The sequence below is a fragment of the Anastrepha obliqua genome, chromosome 3, assembly GCF_027943255.1.
Source record: "Anastrepha obliqua isolate idAnaObli1 chromosome 3, idAnaObli1_1.0, whole genome shotgun sequence".
Taxonomy (NCBI): domain Eukaryota; kingdom Metazoa; phylum Arthropoda; class Insecta; order Diptera; family Tephritidae; genus Anastrepha; species Anastrepha obliqua.
Genome location: NC_072894.1, coordinates 114,665,536 through 114,679,666, shown reverse-complemented (window position 1 = coordinate 114,679,666; position 14,131 = coordinate 114,665,536). Strand labels below are relative to the sequence as shown.

General features: G+C 29.5%; 1 protein-coding gene across 3 annotated transcripts in view; it reads left to right on the top strand.

Annotated features, from left to right (window-relative positions):
• The window catches only part of LOC129240155 (poly(rC)-binding protein 3), a 165,963-nt gene extending 152,061 nt beyond the window's left edge, over positions 1–13,902 (top strand). For all 3 annotated transcript variants that reach the window (XM_054875733.1, XM_054875732.1, XM_054875731.1), the window contains one exon: positions 11,863–13,902. In XM_054875733.1, the coding sequence (XP_054731708.1) occupies positions 11,863–11,947 (85 nt within the window). In that variant the 3' untranslated portion in view covers positions 11,948–13,902. The remainder of the gene's footprint in view (positions 1–11,862) is intronic.
• The last annotated feature ends 229 nt before the right edge of the window (positions 13,903–14,131 follow it).

The following is a 14,131-nucleotide window of genomic DNA, read 5'->3' as shown; positions in this document are numbered from 1 at the left end:
AATATAATAATGAAAATTAAAATCAGATAAATTTTGGCATAGTATTATATTAAAAATGGAAATAAAATAAATTTTAATATAATAATAAAAATAATAAAATTAAGGTTTGAAGTCGTTCAAAATTTTCGTTGATTTTTTGTCAAATTTACCCCTGAAGGTATTGCGATTTTTCCCCCCCATATAATGAATGCACGAAATTTTTTTTATATGGCGAGTTCGTCATGCTGTACCGCCTCTAACGGACTACGAACATTATGTTATGTTTCCACAGAGTAAATTCATTAAGATTTCTATTTCATTTGATACCGAAAAGCTGTATCAAATTTGACTTTCCAAACTCACCTCAACCTCAAATCTCAAACTGGCATTTGTCTTGCTTTATAAACTAATTCGGAAGTATGAAACCTTTTTACAAGCTGTACAGGCTGGTAGCAAAATAATTAAAACAGTTTGATCTTAGATTGAGTTTCTATGCATCATCATAGGCTGATGAAGCCACGAATGGTTGTTACTTGCAGTATGAAGGGGAAAAATTTGGAATGACAGTTTGAGAGAGAGAGAGAGAGATACGACTATTGAGGGGAACAAACAAATGTGACAAAGGGTGAAAGTATATGAGCGCATCTGAGGCACTGCACTTTGCCCACAGGAGAGTGTCCTTTGTGGAGAGCAGGATGAGACGTCGGTTCACTTTCTGTGCGTCTACTCGGCCTTCGCTCGAATCAGGCTTGAGGTCTTTGACACTGTTGTGTTAAGAAGCAACCCCTTTGGCGGCTTGGCACCACTAAATCTACTCAGTTTTCTTCGGAGGTCGGGTAAATTTAAATAAAATTATAAAGGGTACCCGAGTGCAGTACAAAGAATTTAATATTGGCTGCGTGCTGTACTTGCTAGTTGTTGCTGTACTATGAAAGATGAAATTATAAATAATAATAAACAGGAATCGTCATCATCATCATCATCTTTTCGCACTACTGTTCTTTGTGCGCTTTGGCCTCTTGCGCTAGTGTTGAATGCTCTGGCTTCTATAATTTTCTTCTGCGCACTCATACCGTCCATTCTTGTATATGAACCCAGCCATCTAACCTCTCAAACTCTTTGAATGTTTTATAAAGTTCTGACATTTAATTTTAAATTTATTTTCATTTGGTTGGAATTGTAGGAGACAGCAATTACAAATTATTGGTTTGAGTTCTATCTAAACGTAGCATTATGGTGTATTATCATCCAAATTGCGACTAGGCGATCTAAACCTTTTTCTTCGCTTGAAACGAGTTTTCTTTAATAGCTTTTTTTTATTCCTTTTAAAGTTTAAAAAATGTTCGCTCGCCTCCAAAATTCTCGAACAGTATTTGCTCTCATTGCCCTCAAAAATTGACTGATGAGAAAAATTTGATTGCAAGAAGATCAGTTTCTCAAATTTAAGTTGCTTCATAGTAATTGGCTTAATAAAATAATGTTAATATATATAAATTATTGGAAAAATATATATATTTAAAAGGTATTAGGTTAAAACTGTCGTATTCAACTTTTTGCTTTTAAAGTAAACATATTTTAATAGATATAGAATTACGCTCATTATATGTAGAATAGTAGTGGCAAAAATAAGAAGAAGAACGCATGCTTCCGGGTATGTACTTATGGATATAACGTGAAAGCTTTGAGTCGCTTCAAATGCATGTAATTCAGCAATTAATTCTAAAAAAAATTTTTCTATGAGCTTTAAAGTTTCCGAGAGCTCTACTTTTCTTATAAATCAATTTCTGTCTAATACGTGCAAAAATGTTTGATAATAAATTTTGGTCCCCTTTGGTGTTAGCTTCTCAGCGCGTAATTTCTTTCAGATTTTACAACAGAGCTTTTCTATAGGTCACAGAAGTTAATTTGCAAAGCTTTTGAATTGTAAATTTTCCATTTTTCTATTTTCCAATATGCCTTATTAACACTTTTTCATTGGTATTTAATTGCATACTGCCAAATATGAATTGAAAATCTGCTCTCGCCATATATGGTAAACCATAAACCATTCGGTGCTTTCATCATGAAAGCGTCAAAAGCAGAGCTGAGCGCCGTTTGAGTTATAGATCTTTCTATAGGTTAACAGTGGCATATCACTTCGAAGTCTGAAGTCTCAAAAAAACAAAATTCTTCTGGGACAGTCCCCTAAGTTCTCTTCATCACGCAGGCATGAATTTTACATTTTAGCAGCAATTGGAAAAAAAAAATAGTATTTTTATATCACACCCGCTTGACATTTAAAAGCTTATAGCCTATTACGAGCTTCCATTGACATTGCGTTATTTTTGTTTATTGTTTTTTTGAAATTTAACCACCCTTTATAAAAAATACAATACTTAAGTTTACGTTCTAAAATTATTTTGACATATTCTTAAAGGATTATATTAACGTTTTATGAAAAAAATTTTTTTTTTTTTGTAATTTGACGGGTGTATCTGTCTCCTTAAGAAATATGTAGGAATGGTGAAAGCTCTCTCTGTGGTCACATCGTGTGGCTAAACAAATATAAAATTAATTTATTGTGTTCTTGGTAAAAAGAAAAGAAAGTACTTTCTCTCAAGCCGACATTTCTCATATATAAGAATAAAAGCTCTCTAGCCTTGAGTGTCCGATGAGAACTTTCTTTTGTGAAGTAGCAGAAAGTAGAAAAGCTGTGTAAAGGAAAACGTTTTTGAGGGGTTATAGTAACAGTTATTATATAAAATTTTTTGTTTTTCCCAAAATTTAATACAATGAAAAAGTACTCGTATATACTATATATTTCACTCTTTATAACTGCAAACTCTCAAATGCTGGCTTCGTTGAAATGGATTGCTTTAATACTTGAATGAAACGTTGTAATGATATTAAGTACGTAACTTCAGGAAATATGTCAGTCGCAAATGCAGTTTTTATTGCAAAACATAGAATTTTTATAGTAATGAAAAAAAAAAAAAACAAAATAGCAATTAACGAACAGGAAAAAATAATTAATATAATATTTTTTTTTTTAATCTAGAAATATTTTTTAAGCTCCTATAATTTGATTTTCTGTTTTACGATTCAAGTTGATACACATTGGTGCATATTTGTTTAAAAAAAAAGTATTATTAATTCGCAAGTCGGTGCGTGGGCTTGAACTGTAGTCCTGGGGTAGTTAATTGCAGTTCTCATCAATTTATTTGTAGGAAATTTTTCTAATTTTTGAAACTCAAGCACTTATGCTTTTGTACAATAAATTATTATTTTTTATTTAAATTTTTTTTAACTTTTTTTTATTAATTTTGTTTTTAATTGTTTTTTTTTTTTTTAATTTTATTTCTTTTTTGTTTTGTAAAGTAAAATTGAATAAAGTAGTCAAATTCGGAATGAAATTGTTGTTTAACCCAAAGCAACTTGCCATATTTTTTAATTAATTAATTGTCCCCTTATGACCAGCTAAATTTTCTACCTACAAAATTTCTTAACATACTTTTTTTGGCATCGCTAAAATTGGATATCTACACACTTATAAAATATGCACACGAAATTATCAATCACTCATGAAAAAGGCAATACTTAGCATTGAACTTAATAAATATTTACCTACCATATATTCCAATGTGTTCTCTTACCCGTAAATCCGCATATGAAAAATATTCTTAAATTTACTAACCGAAAAACTAACTTGAAATTCACATTCAACGCAAAAATTGCTGCATAGAAATAAATTGAAACTAATATGAAAATGTGTAGCACACATACATAAGCATATGTACTATGAGTATTTATTATATAGGATCCGAAACGGAGCAAGAAAAAAAGAATTACAATATAATATTCCCTTTTCCTACCATTTATACCTAATAAAATGTATTTAATATAAGAAGTAAAAAACAAAAACAAAAAAACATATAAAAAAAAATTATTCTTAAAAGAGGCAAAAATTTATGAAAATCGATTTGATTGCAAAATAATAACTTCTCAAAGAAGTTCAAAAAATTCCACTTTTCAATAATTTGTAAAAACAAATTCGCTCAATAGGAATAGTTTAAACAATCGTAGTTTTAAAACAAGCAATGGAATTATTGCTAGAAAATACAGAAATTTATGGAAATTGTGTTGTATATTCTTATGTTAAAAAAAAATGTGTACTTAGTATTGGTAGAAATTTATTTTATTTCGACTATTTGCAAAATGGACTTTTTGAAAAGGTGATGCACGGAAAGTTAAAAAAAAAAAAACAAAAAAAAAAAAACAATTACAAAATTGCTTACTTGACAGAATGTTAGTTTTTAATAGTTCATTAAAAAAAATTGTTTAAATTAGTATTTGAAAAAAAAAATAAAATAAAAATTCCATAATAAATTGGCATAATGACTTTAAGTCGAAATTTGCGAATAGATTTCAAATTAAATCTAAGCAGCATAAATTTATTTTGAATATCTAACTCTGTGAATATTTTAAGCACAAAAATTTATATATTTTTCGATTTTATTTTAATTTTTTTCTGTAGTTTGTACGTTTTTTTACATTTTGTTTCTTTTTTAGGTTTGCAATGATTTCTGTAATTTTCTTTTTATAATTTTTTATTTTTTAACTTTTTTTTGTGTATACTATTTTTTTTTAATTTGTTTTTTTTTAGATTTGCAATGATTTCTGTAATTTTCGTTTTATAATTTTTTATTTTGTAACTTTTTTTGTTTAACATTTTTTTTTGTGTTTACTAATTTTTTTTTAGTTTTTTTTTTTTTTTAGGTTTGCAATGATTTCTGTAATTTTCTTTTTATAATTTTTATTTTGTAACTTTTTTTTACTTTTCTCTGTTACACATTTTTTTTTGTGTATATTCTTTTTTTGTTTTTAATTTGGTTTTTTGTTTTTTTGGGGTGCAATGTTTTCTATAATTTTCTATTTATAATTTTTATTTTGTAACTGTTTTTAAACTTTTTTTGTTTAAATTTTTTTTTTGTTTTTAATTTTTTTTTAAGTTCGTTTATTTTTAACGTCATTTTGTAATTATATTTTTTTAGTTTCGTAATTTTGATAATTTGTATTAATTCTTTTTTCGTTACAAAAAAAAATTATTTAAATTCAAGGACAGTATTTTTTGTAATCTCTTTTTATTTTCTAATTTTTTCTGTTTATTTGGTTTTTTTGCAATTAAAAAGAAAGATTGTTTTTGGTTTTTAATTTTTTTTCTAACCTAACTTTCTAAAAAAAAATTTTGTAATATGGTTTTTATTTCATTTTTTTCCATTATAAAAATTATTTAGTAAGTTGAAGACAGCGTTTAGTCCGTTTGCTTGGCTTAGTTTGCTTTACACATTAAATTGGGCTATTAAATTTTTTTTTTATTTTTTTATAATGTGTTCGGTTTTTTGAATTAAAAAAAAAAACAAAATGGTTTTTTCATCGTTTTGTTTTGTTTTTTTGTTTTTAATATTTTTACTATTTTTTTTAGTGCTTTTGCTTAGCTTAGTTTGCTGTACATATTAAAGTGGGGTATTAAATGTTTTGTTTTATTGTTTTATAATATTTTTGTAATTGTTTGGTTATTTGCAATTTAAAAAAAGACTTTGTTTTTTTAATCTTTGTCTTTTTAATCTTTGTTTGTTTGGTTTTTTTTGTAATTTATAACGGAAACTGTTTTTGGTTTTTATTTATTTTTTTTTTTTTGTTTTATATTTTTTGTTTGTTTTTTTTTTGTTTTATATTTTTTTTTTGTTTTTTTTTTTTGTTTAATTTTCTGGTTTTGCTTTTTTTGTTTGTTTTTTAATCCAAATCTTTTTTTATTTCTAATTTTACAAAAATTCTTTTTTTAATTGGAATACAAAAAACAAATTTTTTTAATCTCTGGTTTTAATTTTTGTTCATAATTTTTTTTGTAAAAAAATTTTGATTTTAATTTTTTTGTTTCAACTTTAATTGGTTTTTTTGGTTTTAATTTTTTTTGTTTTTTAAATTAAATTTTTTTTTTTGAGTAAAATTGAAGTACAGCGTTTAATTTTTTCTGAATTTCGTTTCCCGATTTTTGTTTTTATTTTTAATTTTTTTTTTTATGTAATTCTTTTTTTTTTTGTGGTTTAATGAAGTTGAAGTACAGCGTTTAATGCTTTTGCTTTTTTGTATTATAATTTATGTTTTTTATTGTTTTTTGTCAAAAGTAGGTAACCCGGATTGCAGTAGTAGTGATTTTTTATTTTGTGTTTTTTTCTGTTCTTGTAAAACGTAAATTTACTCTCGTTTAATGTTTCTTTTTGTGCATTTTTACTTTAATTTAATTTGTTTATTAAGAAATAAGTCAATCGAATAGACAGCTTTTATTATATAATAGTACAACTGTAAATTTTTGTTGTGCACTTTTTTGTTTTCTTTATTTTTTGTTTGTTTTGTTTTTTTTTTTTTGTTTTTTTTTTTGTTTTTTTTTGTTTGTAAAAAAAATTGGTATCTTTTTTTACTTTTTCTAAGTCACTCAAATTTAATGTAATTTTTTTTCTTTTTTGTCAAAATGTAGTCACTGGAATTAAGTAAAAGCGTGTCGTTCTTTTTAGTTTTATTTTCAATTATTATGTTATTTTTATGCTATTTTTATTATAAGCGTTTAGCGTATCTTGTATAGAAAAACATTTGCACAGCCAAAAACAGCGGAAGCTCACCACACTCTGGTGCGTTGTTATACTAAGTAAGCTCGCTTTCTGAACGCAGTGCTTTGCCTAAGTCAAAGCAAGGCCGTCATCGTTGCTCATTCAAATTATTACTTACCATAAATGCTTACTCGAATAATATCTTTTTTCTATAATTACAATACATAGAATTAAATATTTTTTTAAGGGGATAATATACCTAAAGTTATTAAAACAAAAAGAAGACAGCAACAAAAAACCAAACCGAAATTATGCGTAAAGTTCAATCGTCAAGTATTGTGAGTTTTACTCCGCATACGCGTTTAATTCAGTCGAAAATTTTTAAAGAAAAATACAAATAATAAAAACTAAAATAGATCTATACAATATATTAAGAGAAAACTCGTGTATTAAGCGTCAAGCATACCATTTTGTAATCTGTATATTCAAGTAGAGGAAGAAGAAAAACAAGAAAACAGCAAAACTTCTTTCATACAAACAAACGAACACACACACACAAGCAGCGTTAAATATTTATACATAACTAAACTTATTACTTCACTTGTAACTTGTAGTTCTTACAAATATAAAAACAAAAAAAAAAACAAAAATATATTTACTACTACGAATTTGTAATGGAAAAAGTATACTTACACACCTACACTCACTTTATTACATGCATAAACATAAACTACTACAATTTACTAGAGCGTATCGGCAAAAGCGAAAATGCATTCAGACATATACAGGCATACATACTACATTGAAGAATACAAATAAATATGAAAATAAAATATTTTTGACTTTTATTTAATATTTTTACACGAATGTGTTGCTTAAGTTGCAGCAAAAAAATTGTTTAAAACTTCTAGTGTATATTATTTAATAAAAATGTCTGTGCGCTTTTGACAAAACTGCTTGTCATACTAATCAATCATAGAGAAATTCAATATTTTTATACAATTTGGTTTAAGGTGCATACTTCAGCTGCATCTACATCTGCATCTCTGAATAGTGCACTAAGATGTGAATGATTAGTTGTTGAAATATTGCATTAGAACCAAGCAATTTAGGGCTTGAGAGGTAAAACGCACTAAGTCAACTAAAGTTAAGTCAACATTTTATTTTGTCAAAAGTTCACAGTTGTAAACTTATTTGCATAATTTTAAAAATATTTAATAACTTTTTGCTTCCCCGAAATTTCCCCTCCTCGCATTTTCCAAAGGCACGCCGTTCCACTGAACTCACCTGCCTGCAGTATAGGTTGTATAGCTGAAAATAATAAACAGCTGAAAATGTATAGTCTATAAGTGCAACCAGGAACTATTATTAACAAGAAGCTAAGTCAGTGTGTTCACTGAACTCAGATGGTTGCCAGCACAACTTTCTTCAATAAGTAGCCAGAATTGTTCGTTTAAAATAAATTGCGCTTCAGATATGTTCACCTGTGTGTACAATAAAAGCAGCGCGCCATATTCCAATATTTCGAGTATTTATTTTTATTTAACTTTTTTTATTTTTTACAAAAATATTACTTATACAGTGTATATAATAAAACAATAAATAAACCTGGATATAAAATTAAAAAAAACCGCCAAAAATTGTCATGTTGTCATCAAATGTTCAAACTTTTTTCAACAGAATTTTTAGAAAAATTTCGTGTCAGTACCTGCCAGTTTGAAGTGGCTCAAAAATCCAAGGCGCATAAATAAACCTGGATATAAAATTAAAAAAAACCGCCAAAAATTGTCATGTTGTCATCAAATGTTCAAACTTTTTTCAACAGAATTTTTAGAAAAATTTCGTGTCAGTACCTGCCAGTTTGAAGTGGCTCAAAAATCCAAGGCGCATTCACTAGATCAACAACAATGTTTTGTAACTTTGATTATTAAAGCAAAGTATTGGCAAAAACAAAAACAAATAATGAATTCGCCTGGTTTCATTCTGGGCTGACAGCCGCATGGACACGGCGAAAGAAAACACATAAATCAGCTGATTTACCAAAAATCGCAATTTTATTGTTCTCTATATAAAAAAACTTCGAGCATTAGTTCGAAGGAAGTGCATACAACCAGCACTGAAAAAACTTATAAAAAATGCACGCAAATTTGGCCCACCTTAATGTTGGGTGATACAAAAAGCTTTGCGCTTATTGATTTAACTCGTACCGGCCGGGCACTTCATTTTATGACTAACGAAAACATTGAAAAATGCACTCTGATGGTAGTTGTGTGAGCATCTGGGAGATAGCAGAGCCGATATTGATTGGTGTCTTACTCGGATCAGTGCAGATCGCTATGCAAGATGTTTTGGGACTAGGGGATCTTGAGACTATTTAACGCGCATTTTAAACCGAGAAGGGTTGATTTCTTCCATATAGTGCATCTCATGGATTACGATAGAAAATTACTTTCCGTAACTCTCTGTTACTTTACTTTCTGTTTTATGGCATCATTACCGCTGGCGAGACATTTGTTTATGAATATGACGCCGGATCGAACCAAAAATCATAGGAATGAGGCTGCTCAGATTAGCCAAAATTTAGGATCCTTCGATACAATATAAAGAATGTTTTTTGACTGACCACCCGACTAATGTGTGATCTTGTCGAAGCAGCACGTTTGATGCAAATCAGAGATGGATTAGCGCTAACACCTGCGAAATTGCTAGGCAAACATGGCCAAGGCTAAATTTACGTCTGCCCAAGAGTATTATAAAACTGAGTAGACTTCAAATCAGGACCTTAGTAGGGGCCCTCACAGGACATTGTCTCATAGGAAATCATGCAAGGAGATTAGGCGTATACACGCATGATTTCTGTCGTAGCTGCAGAAATGAGGAGGAATTGGAAACAATTCAACTTTTTGCACATGCCCGGCTCTAGCCAGAAGCAGAAACCGATTTTTAAAATCCTACTACGCTTTGTCAAAAGCTCAGGATGGTTCAACATCGAAAGGGAAATGTAGCCCAGCCCCCGCGGCTCACAACGGACCCATTTCGTGGTCTAAGTGGCATCGTTGTCCCTATGTGCGATGCGGCTGCCAAACCTACCTATGGGCCGAGATGACCTTGACAAATGTTGGGTTATGCTTTTAGATTAGATTAGATTTTTGGGGGGCTGGACAAGTCCAAGCACTCAGTCAGTAGACTATTGTACTACTGTATGCTTAGTCAAGACTTCCTGAGAATGCTGGAACAAAAACAAATCCCATCTTTTACGTAATTTCTTTAACTAAATAATTGGCGCGTAAACTGCTGTTAGGTGTTTGGCCGAGCTCCACCTCCTATTTGTGGTGTGCATCGTGATGATGTTTCACAAATGAGGGAACTTACAGTTTTTACCCGATTCCGAACGGCGAATTGTTTTTTATGAGTAGCTATGTCATGGCAGAAATACTCTCTCGGAGGTTTGTTATTGCCTTCTGAGTGGCGACCGCTATTAGAAACAACTTTTTCTATCATTTTGCTGTTTCTCATGCACGGAAACTCGAACCTACGCACTCCCGTCACAAACTATTCTGCGTGACTTCTGACTGAAAACCCGCAATAATTCACTTCCACAAGCACCGTACTCTCGTTTGACCACTTCGCGAAACGCGCTTACAGACGATTGAAGAAGATTGATAAAGGGGAATTCGCAAAAAAAGCCCGGAAGGGTGTAATGTAAATATCGACTAATAAATGCAGCCTATGAATTGGATTGACAATTTTGGGTACTTTTTGACAAGAGTTATTATATTTTTATAGAATTATGATACTTTGTAATAATGCTGGTTTGTAGCTGAAACTGTGAGGTCCTTTAAAAAATTGCTGACCTGACGGTGAAAAACTAAAAACGCATATTTACTACCATTACTACCTTTTTTTTCTAAAGAAATTAAAATTTGTTGTACTGTTGCTGATGCTCAGGAGATTATTTTGAAATGGTTAATAAAAGGGAAGGGAAAAGGGAAGTTAGTGACATATGAAAATAGTCAAGTGGGCATGAAGTAGGACTTTCTCTAAAAAAGTTAAATTTTACGCACATTTTTACTGATGCTCAGCGAACTATTTTGTAAGAGTTAATAAAAGAAGAATTAGGTTAGGACTACTAAAAAGAATATGAAAATAATCAAATTGACATCGTACTCATGAAATATGATTTTCTCTAAAAAAGTTAAAATTTTGCGCACAGGTTTATAGGCACTGATGCCCAGCAGCTTATTTTGGAAGAGTTAGTAAGAGAAGACTTAGATTAGGATTATGAAATAACCTAACTCTAGCTTTTGTTTATAAATAACTTTTTTTCTCGTTTCTATAACCTTCTTTGTTTACATTAACCCCACCCCACCTAACTTTCTACGCTTTGTTTACGAAATCTAACACTTTTGAATACACTCTTCTTAGTTCTCTCACACAACTCACCAGTTACGCGATTACTTTTCCACTTCAGTTTGCGCAATCCTGTACTCGTTTTCTCAAATAACAGTTCGCCCTTATATTAACTATTATTATTACACTGTGGAACAAATTCAGGTTAGCAAAAATTAGGTCCATTCTGAGAGTGGCGGGTGAAAATAGAGGCGAAATTAGAAGACCCGTATCGCGCCGTTTTTTTATGTTAGTTCGAATTTTTTTTTAATCGGCCTTCGAAGTTCGAAATCGGAGCCGATTTTCGGTATATTGTTTCATAAGTACCACAAAAATTTTCGAAATCAATTTTTCAAAAATTGTAATTGTTGCACAGGTCTTTAGCAATAATTTGGCTTTTACAGATTGAAAAAATATCAATTAGTCGACGAGTTATAGCCAAAAAACCATATAAACAATTTTGCTCCGATTTCGAACTTCGAAGGCCGATTAAAAAAAATTCGAACTAACATAAAAAAACGGCGCGATACGGGTCTTCTAATTTCGCCTCTATTTTCACCCGCCACTCTCAGAATGGACCTAATTTTTGCTAACCTGAATTTGTTCCACAGTGTTATTATTGATTAAAATATAATTAAAATTATAGATTAATCTAATATAAAAGCTCTAGCTACCAGGGCTATCGGCTTATATATTAACTATATTCTAGTAAATTTTAAATATTCAATAAATGTACTATGAGAAGCCACACAGGCAAGAAGTCGAGAGGCCTAACAAATAATTTTACGCATTTTTGTAAGAAGCATAAATCGATTTTTTGTTGCTTTGTTTTTGTGCATAAGTTCTCTAACACTTATTTCTCAACTACTCACTCATTGATATATTTTGGCTCTTCAAATTCTCATTACAGAATATCAATGGAGACAGCTGGACTGCCTATACCCGGTTACCATTATATTGCACCGAATGCAATTGTCAAAACGCCAATACATTAAATCGCCAAATAATTTACAAAAACAAACAAAAGCAGAACAAAGAACAACAACAACGCGAAATAAAATGCAAAGTTAATAAAAACGAAATTAAAAATAAACAAAAGCAAAGACGCGCTCCAACAACTCTCACAAAGCAAAAGAGAAAGTGAGTATGTAAGTCGTGAAGAGAGTGAAAGAGCAGAGTACCAGAGAGCGAAGAAAGTATATGGGAGTTGAAAAATCAGAGTCAAAGTCAACAAAAAGGAGTAAGCACCAAACAGAGAGCGAGAAAAGAAAGGCAAGGCAAGGAATATTAAAGGAAAAAAATGAGGCCGCGCATAATATTATTTAATAAAAATAATAGCTACAAAAATGGCAACAAATAAGCAATAAAAAAAAAATAATATTAGAAACAAAACAGGTTTAGTTAAAAAGAGAAAACAAAAACGAAAAAAAAATTAAATATTAATTTAAAATTTTTTTTATTAAAAATTTCTGGTTTCACACACATGCAGTCGGATTAGTAGGGAGCATAAGATTAAATGCAACAAAACAAAAAACACGTAAAAAATAAAGAAATCATTGTTAAAGTAGAAATTACATGCAGTTATTGTAAACTGCTTAGTAAGCAAACAAAAAAAAAAAAACAAAGAAAACAAAAACAAAAACCATAGAATTGGTTCTATTTTATAATATTTATTTATTTTATGCAACTCACATGCAAAAATCACATGACGTTAACGTACCTGTGTGTACGTTTAAATTTTAAAATTTTCATAGAAAAAATTCTTATAAAAAATTATTTATTTACTTACATAATGTACTGTTATTTTATCCAAATTATACGTATGTAATTTTGTGCTGTTTTTTTTTTATTCAACTTAAAAAATTAATAAAATAAATGTAGCAAAACAGTCTACCCTCTCCCTGCAAACACAACACATACACACACACGCAAACAAACAAACAGTAGCACTTTGTAGTTGTAGCCAAACGCCAAAAAAAACAGGGGAAATTAATGGTTTTAAAAATACTCGTGGCGCAAACGTGACAAAACTGTAAGCAAATAAAATGTAATAAAAAATAATAGAAAAATAATGATAAAACCTGGTTGCAAAAAGAAAAAAATGTGTAATTTCGAAAAACTAAATATATTAAAAATGTCATGTAGGAAATGCAAGCAAGAAAAAGTACTGTAAAATGCCATGATTTTGTGTTTTGAAAATCAGCGCGCAAAACGCAGTGCAGAGCAAAAAATGTGAGAAAAAAAGGTTTTGTGAATTTTCGAAAACCGTGTAATATCAATTTCATATCGAGTAAAAAATTTGCTGCAAAGAAAAAATAATTCATATCATCATAGGACAAATCACTGCATTTTCAACAATAATTAAAAAATAATAATTTAAAAAAAACCCACATATACTGGCAAGCAAGCGGACATTTAGTACATTTGAAGATATGAATGAAAGCAAGTGTCAGCAAAACAAAAATTGTATAACAATTACTCACACATGCAAGCAAATATACATACATATTTTTTAATTGTAAGCTATTTACTAATTTACTACCAATTTTCAAAGCAAGCATATGCATATGCATACATACATACATACAAGTACATACATGCAATAACAAAGCAGAGTAATAAAAAGAAGAAGAAGCAGAAAAAATATCAGCGATCATAGTAAACGCATTCTATGGTCGATCTTTGAATATTTGAACATAAAACAACTGACATATCCGCTAAACAAACAAAAGCAAAACAAAAAAACACAAAAACAAATGGATGCGTGGCAATAAGAAGAGAGGAATAAAAGCGGTAACTGAGAGAAGCAAGTGAAAATCTAATAAAAAAAGAAAATCGTAGTTAAAAATAGCAAACAATTTACGTTAAATATTTAAGAAAAGCAAGATTAGTTGAAATTGCATACATACATATATATTTACATAAAAACACTAATATTAAAAAAATAAAATTTTTTGTTTTTTGTTTTTTGCTTAGCAACTTAGCCTTCGCTTTCTTTTGTTGAACGTTACTACTTTTTATAAAAAATTCAGCGTGATTTCACTAATGTTTATGTATCTCCAATTTTTAATGGGATTTTAATTTTGTCACTAATTTTTAGTTTGAGCGTCTTTTATTGAAAAATTTAAAAAAGTTGCGTAAAGGTGGGTCATCAGTTAATTGCTTTTTAAAAATATTGT